The 7,997-nt window shown below is 44.2% G+C and overlaps 1 protein-coding gene across 1 annotated transcript; it reads left to right on the top strand.

The window, feature by feature from the left end:
- Positions 1-2,194: 2,194 nt before the first annotated feature.
- LOC111157884 (BCDIN3 domain containing RNA methyltransferase) lies at positions 2,195-7,102 on the top strand. Its single transcript, XM_022519592.1, is given in 3 exon segments — positions 2,195-2,230; positions 2,232-2,507; positions 6,458-7,102. Coding segments are annotated over 3 exon segments (957 nt in total).
- The last annotated feature ends 895 nt before the right edge of the window (positions 7,103-7,997 follow it).

Below are 7,997 nucleotides of genomic sequence, written 5' to 3'. Positions count from 1 at the left end.
TTTTAGATAACTTACATAAGGGCAATCATACAGTATTTGACTTTCCATGACTGCCTTATTTCACTTAGCGAAATGTCCTCAAGTTTCATCCATGTTATCACATATGGCAGGATTTCTTTTTCTTAGGATGAATAATATTCTATTATATATAATGCCACATTTCTTTTATCTATTGATCTGTTCAGTGGACGTTTAAGTTGTTTCCACATCTTGACTCTTGTGAATAGTGTCACAATGAACATGGGAGTGCTATTACCTCTTGTTTTTGGATAAATGTTTTTTGGATAAATACCCAGACATGGGATTGCTGGGTCATATGGTAAGTTCTGTTTTTACTTTTTAGAAGGATTTCCATAGAGGCTGCACTATTTAACATTCCCACCAACAGTGTACAAGGGTTCCACTTTCTCTGCATGTTTGCCAAAACATTTGCCTTGTTTTTGTTCTTTCATAATAGCTATCCTAACATATGTGAGGAGATGTCTGACTGTGGTTTTGATTTGCATTTCCTTGATGATTAGTAACATTTGAGTGTCTTTTCATATACCTGTTGGTCATTTATATGCTTTCCTTTGGGGAAATGTCTATTTAAATCCCTTGCCCAGGGGCACCTGGGTGGCTCAGTGGGTTAAAGCCTCTGCCTTTGGCTCAGGTCATGATCCCAGGGTCCTGGGATCAAGCCCCACATTGGGCTTTCTGCTCAGCAGGGAGCCTGCTTCTCTCCCCCACCCCCTTCTCTGCCTGCCTCTCTGCCTACTTGTGAACTCTGTCAAATAAATAAATAAAATTAAAAAAAAAAAAAATCCCTTGCCCAGGGGCCCCCGGGATGGCTCAGTTGTTAAGCAGCTGCCTTTGGCTCAGGTCATGATCCCAGAGTCCTGGGATGGAGCCCTGCATGGGGCTCCCTGCTTAGCAGAAAGCTTGTTTCTCCCTCTCCCACTCCCCCTGCTTGTGTTCCCTTTCTCACTGTTTCTCTCTCTGTCAAATAAATAAATAAAATATTTTTAAAAACAAATCCTTTGCCCATTTTTTAAGTTATGTTATTAGTTCTTCTGCTGTTAGAGTTCGTTATACACTTTGGAAATTAATTCCTTATCAAATCTATGGTTTGCAAACATTTTCTCCCATTCTGTAAGTTGCCTTTTTACTCTATCAATGGATTTCATTGCTGTGAGTAAGTTTCTTAGTTTGATGTAGTCTCACTTGTCTATTGTTGTCTCTGCTTTTCGTATCACAGCCATTAAATCATTGCCAAGATCAGTGTTTCATTTTTTTTCTACCTATCAAACAGTTTCAGGTCTTACATTTAAATTCTTCATCCCTTATTTTGCATATGAGTATCCAGTTTTCCCACCACCATTTCTTGATACTGAGTTTTCATTCAGCAGGTATCTATTGAGCATCTTTGGGCCAGGCATTATGGTACGTACAGGGGATTCAAGGCTGAGAATAACAATGGTTGCAAGCACATCCTCTGGAACCAGACTGCCTAGGTTCAGATCCTGGTACCATCATTTCTAACTGCATGACCTTGAGCAGGTTACAAATTAGTGGTACCCCAATGTCCTCATATACATATAAAAAGGGGGAGGGTAACTACGGTCTTTTCCTCACAGGATTGATGTGATTATTGAAAGAATATATGTAGAGGTCCTAGACGGGTGTCTGGCACTCGATAAGCACTCTCAAGTGCTGGCTCTGAAGGCATTGTCCTTGTCTCTCAAGGAGCTCACAACTTACATTCGCCCCTATCCACCTGACCTACTTGGCAGTCACGGCCATCTTGCTCTTTGACACTTCAAATGACCCATAGCTCCCAGCTACCTTTTCCTGGAACCATGAGATGAACGGGGTACAAGTTCCTGTATCACAGATTCCTTGCGTGACTCTGGGTAAGTAATATCTACCCTCTGGGTCTCACTTAATGCACTTGTAAAGGAAGGTAGCTGGGCCAAAATTGATTTCCAACATCCCAACAAACTCCTTGATCTGGGTAGCTCAAGTTGAAACTATGTCAGCTTGGGAAGTCACTTGACCTCCCTGCCTTAGTTTCCTCACCTGTAAAATGGGATAATATTACTAACCACCCCCCAGACTGTGGTGATAGTTCAACATGGCAACGCAAACCCGGTTGGCAGCTCTTTCCAAGAGGAGTACCTCAGGCTCAGACCCACCCGCCTCCGCCATTCAACGCATGCGCGCTGGCGTCCCTGCAGCTCGCTTGCCGGTTCCCGACTTCCGGTTCCGCCGGGACCCGGAGGCCAGACCGACTAATGGCGGCGTCCACGAAAAAGGCCACCGGGTGCGTTGAAGAGGCCGCAACGGAAGAGGAACCGCGAATTCTGGAACCCGGGGCAGCCCCGTTTGGAAACTTCCCTCATTATTCCCGCTTCCATCCTCCAGAAGAACGGCTCCGCCTCCTGCCCCCGGAGCTGCTTCGCCGGCTCTTTCCTCAGAGTTCCGAAACGACGCCGATCCTGGGGCTAGACGTGGGGTGTAACTCTGGGGTGAGTGACGGGGGCGGGGTCGGAGGTCCGGGAGCTGGGCGGTTGGCTTCCTCCGCTTTCGCTGGGTCTTTGGTTTGGGCGGGGCATTACACCCATCACGACTTTTCCAGAATGAGTTTAAAGGCGTCGCTTGGGCCAACCCCTTGCTGCAGCTACCACTATCTCTTAGAAATCGTAGGGAGGAACAATTTTTAACTCCGTTCCAAATTCCTTTGTACCTCTCTTGAGTTCGCCCCCTCACGGCCAAACCTCATATGGGTAGGGCCACCGTATTTGGGCTTCTGGCATTTGCCTTCTGTCCTGCGTGGCTGGCGACCTGGTTTCAGAGAGGGGGCTTCCGGAGACCCACCTTTGGGATCACAGGGTTGGGATTGGTTTCCGGGGAGAGGTGAGCCGGGGTGACAGAATCATGTCTGGAATTTATTTTTATTTTTATTTTTTTAAGATTTTATTTATTTATTTGACAGAGAGATCACAAGTAGGTAGAGAGGCAGACGGGGCGGGGGTGGGGGAGCAGGCTCTCCGCTGAGTAGAGAGCCCGATGCGGGGCTTGATCCCAGGACCCTGAGATCATGACCTGAGCGGAAGGCAGAGGCTTTAACCCACTGAGCCACCCAGGCGCCCCTCATGTCTGGTATTTAGATTCGGGTACCATATAGTGTAGGATAGACGCTGGAGCCAAGTGGATATTTATTTAAGAAGCAGTGTGTTGACCGAGTACAGTGGAGAGGATGAGAGGGAGAGTACAGCTTCCTGGCGGAGGAAGGCATTGCCACGTCTTCTTACCACAAAGTATTCTTAGGCATAGAGTGATTATAGTGAAATCACATCCAGAATATAGAAATGTCTCTCTGACACCTATCTGTAACTACTAGCATATCCTAGAGGAATAGACATTCTAACCCTATGATTGCAAATCACAGGCATGTAATAAAAAGTAAGCCTCCATTCCTGACCCTAAATTCTTCTTTCCCCCTACACAGTGGCACCCGCTGTTTATAATTTCTTGGGTATGCATCCTATGTGTACACAAGCATTTATGTATGTATAAATATCCCACCTCTTTTAGCTTTATACATAGTAACACACTATTTTTCACCTTGCTTTTCACTTAATAATTTGGAGGTCACCTATGTCACTACATTTTTTTAGCGGCTTCAAAATTGTATGGATGTACCATAATTTATAGGGTGCTTTATTCACATTTCTAAAACTCCCAGGTCCCACTCTGGACTGATTGAGGATCTGGGGTGATTGAGCCCTTGAGTCTTTTTTTTTTTTTTTTTTTTAAGATTTTATTTATTTATTTATTTGACAGAGAGCACGCACAAGCTGGGGGGAGTGACAGGGAGAGGGAAAAGCAGGCTCCCCTATGGACAGAGAGCCTGATGTGAGGCTCCATCCCAGGACCCTGGGATCATGATCTGAGCCTAAGGCAGATGCTTAACTGACTGAGCCACCCAGGCACCCCTGTATTTTCTTTTTTAAGCTTCTTGGGTGTTCTGAGATTGGGGAATTGAGGATGGAGAGGGTGAAGAGATGTGGAGAAGGGACTGATGTGACAAAATGACTAGTCAAATTGGCATACCCAAGCTCATATAGGAAGAGGGAGTCAGCAAAGATATAAGCATACAAATGGGGAGAAAATTAAGCAGCATAGTATAGGACCTTCCTACTCAAAATGTGGTCCTTGATCTGTAGCATCAGTATGACTTGGACACTTAATAGAAATGCAGACTCTCAGGGTGCCTGGGTGACTCTGACAGCTAAGAGTCTGACTCTTGATCTCAGCTCAGGTCATGATCTCGGGGTCCTGGGATCGAGTCCCACATTGGGCTCTCTGCTCAGCGTGGAGCCTGCTTCCCCTCTCTCTCTGCCTGCCTCTCTGCCTACTTGTGATCTCTGTCTGTCAAATAAATAAATAAAATCTTAAAAAAAAAAAAAACTATTCTGAAATACAGAACCTCAGTTCCCCTCCTCCAGTCTACTAAATCAGCATCTTTACAAGATCCGTAGGTGATATGCATGTCATTAATTATTAATACACATATTAAAATGTAAGTAGCCTGGTATAGAGGAAAGAACCTAATGTAGCCTAAATCATTCCATATACTAACTATGTGACATTGGACAAGTCATTAGCCTCTGAATCATAATTTTTATTTTTTATGTTTTTTAATTTTTTTTTTAAAGATTTTTATTTATTTATTTGACAGAGAGAGATCACAAGTAGGCAGTGAGGCAGGCAGAGAGAGAGGAAGGGGGAAGCAGGCTCCCCGCCTAGCAGAGAGCCCGATGCGGGACTCGATCCCAGGACCCTGAGATCATGACCTGAGCCGAAGGCAGCGGCTTAACCCACTGAGCCACCCAGGCGCCCTGAATCATAATTTTTAAAATGTAGAATTTTTTGTGAACTATGCCACACATGCAGAAAAGTGCATAAAACATAAATTTATACTTTATGAATTATTATAATGTTGACACCTTTATGACAGTTGTCATAGGCTTATTGTCAAGAATAAAACATTGTCATAGGAATCCCTTATATCACTACCCCTGTTCATAAACCCCCTCTCCATCCAGAGGTAAAAACTAGCCTGACTTTTATTACTATTTACTTGCTTTCCTTTTCTTTTTTTTTTTTCTTAAGATTTTATTTATTCATTTGACAGAAATCACAAGTAGGCAGAGAGGCAGGCAGAGAGGGAGAGGAGGAAGCAGGCTCCCTGCTGAGCAGAGAGCCCGATGCAGGGCTCAATCCCAGGACCCCGGGATCATGACCTGAACTGAAGGCAGAGGCTTTAACCCACGGAGCCACCCAGGTGCCCCACTTGCTTTTCTTTATAGCTCACTATTTTTGTATCCCTAAGCAATGTAGTTTAATCTTGCCCATTTTTGAACTTCATATAAATGGAAGGTTGCCATGTATTTTGTTTTGTGTCTTGCTTTTCCACTCAGCATTGTATATTTGTGAGAGTCCTCTATATTGATACACTGAGCTGAATTCCTTCATTTGTAACTGCTATTTAGAGCATCCTGATGAATATACCACATTTATTTATCCATGCTACCATTATTGGACATTAGGTGATTTTCCGCCACACTTTCTTCACCTGCACAAAGGGCATGAGTATTTTCTTTACAGGATTGTTGCACAGAGCAAATGAGGTGATACCAAAAAATGCCTTGAAAAAGTGGATTAGAACAACACAAATTTGAATTGGTTATAATGGTTATAGAAGTCATCGTTAGAGAAGGCAGATAGATGGTGACTTGTTTACAAGTCAGAAAGGTGCTGAGTTGGTGAAAATCACAAATCATTAGACTTGGCTAGAAGGAAGATCAGCAGAGACTTTTGGGAGTAATGGATGCAGAAGCAGAGGAAATCCCAGAACGGGGTGGTGAAGCATAAGCCAGGTAATAATATTGAGGTTGTAGAGTGAAGGCTAAATAAGGAATCTTTGGAATCCAGACTTACCCAACCACAAGTCTGAAAAGCAGATTTTTGTAATATGGTGCTTGCTGTGTTCTTCACCTTCCTGATAAGGAAAACTGGTTATGACCTTGGAACTCTTTGCTTCTCCCTGGGATCTGAGATACCAAAAAACAAAAGGTGAAAAAAGTGAGTTTACCAGCATATTACTTAAGCTGGAAAAGACTGCTCTCGGCTCCTTTGCTGCACTCATTTGGGTGTAACTTTAAACCATACAACCCAATGTACCATCAATGTCAGGAAAGTATAGAGAAGACACATTATAGCCTGAGACCCCTGGAGGGTGCTGAGAATCTGCTCTGTGGAGAACTTTTTTGGCAACCTCCTTAGTCTAGGAGCTTCATATCCTATAAAGCCAAGAGTATGTAACAGTCCCATGGGATAATGAAAGATAGAGGTTTTTCTTCCATTCACTGGTTGAGAGCTGCAATGACAAAGCTCTTCTGGATTTCTCTAGGATCTGAGTGTGGCTCTATACAAACACTTCCTTTCCCTACGTGATGGGGAGACCTGCTCAGATGCCTCAAGAGAACTCCATCTACTCTGCTGCGACATAGATCCAGTCCTGGTGGAGCGAGCTGAAAAAGAATGCCCTTTTCCTGATGCCCTGACCTTTATCACCCTGGACTTTATGAATCAAAGGACCCGGAAAGTTCTCTTGAGCTCTTTCTTAAGCCAATTTGGACGTTCAGTTTTTGACATTGGCTTCTGCATGTCAGTAACCATGTGGATTCATCTGAACCACGGGGACCATGGCCTGTGGGAGTTCCTGGCCCACCTTTCCTCCCTTTGCCGCTACCTCCTTGTGGAGCCACAGCCCTGGAAGTGTTACCGGGCAGCTGCACGGCGTCTCCGGAAGCTGGGTCTTCATGATTTTGACCACTTCGGTTCCCTTACCATCCGAGGTGATATGGCCAGTCAGATTGTGCAGATCTTAACCCAGGACCATGGCATGGAATTAGTTTGCTGCTTTGGCAACACCAGCTGGGACCGAAGCCTTCTGCTCTTCAGGGCAAAAGAAACCACAGAGACTCATCCAATTCCTGAATTACTGACAGAGGAAGGGAAAGAAAGGAATAGATTAGGCTACTAGAGACAGTGAGATGGGACGGTGGGAAGACCAGGAAAGAGGTATTGAAAGGGTGTTTTACTAAGAATTAAGTTAACTTAATTCATGATTGTAAGGCAGCCTCAAAACGTGGCAGAAGCTTTTGGCAAAATGTGCAGGACATGCAATTGAAAGAATCAGTATCTATTCCCTACTGTTTGAGTTCATCCTGGAAGGGAATATATCTGTGGAGCAATGAGCTGGGCTGTCCAGATTGGGATGGCCTAGAGAAAGTGATCCTGGTTCTAGGATACGGAAGGGGCTGCTTTTAATGGTTAGAGACGTAGACCAGGCTAGCCTTAGAATGCGTCAGGTCCATGAGCAGCTTGAATCTAATCTGGCTTCTTCAGGCTGTTTCTCGACTTATTCACCCTGCCTTTAGGCAGAACCTCACAATACAATCTGGAAAAAAGAGTCACTGGCCTGGCTAAAGGAGAGGGTTGGTAAGAAAAACATTTTATCTTTCCAGAGCAGGTCAAGTGTCCAACATGCTCTGGCTCAGCACAGCAGGTAACAGATACCGGCCAAAATGAACTGACTAGCATTTATAAAATGTTTAAAAGATTTAAATTATGAACCCAATATCCAACTGGTCCAAAAGAAATTAATGAACTGGGATTGTATAATTATGTATAATAAAAGTGACTTGAGTATGAATGAGAATGTCTTGTGATTCTGGCATTGGTAGGAAACTTCTGCTTTTAACCACTCCCATCCAGGGAAGGTTTCAGCTAAGAAAAAGAACCTCACCCAAGCTCAGAATGGAAAACACGCCAGAGAGTAAGTTAATTCAGGACTTTTTTTGTTAGTATCCTCTGCCAAAGCATACCAGTACGGGGGTGGGAATATGTGCAGGGAAGCAGGCATAAAATGCAGTCTACAGTTGGAT

This window comes from Enhydra lutris, unplaced genomic scaffold, assembly GCF_002288905.1.
Source record: "Enhydra lutris kenyoni isolate GAN:26980312 unplaced genomic scaffold, ASM228890v2 scaffoldscaffold56, whole genome shotgun sequence".
In the NCBI taxonomy this organism is placed as follows: domain Eukaryota; kingdom Metazoa; phylum Chordata; class Mammalia; order Carnivora; family Mustelidae; genus Enhydra; species Enhydra lutris.
This window is presented reverse-complemented; position numbering and strand designations above follow the sequence as displayed.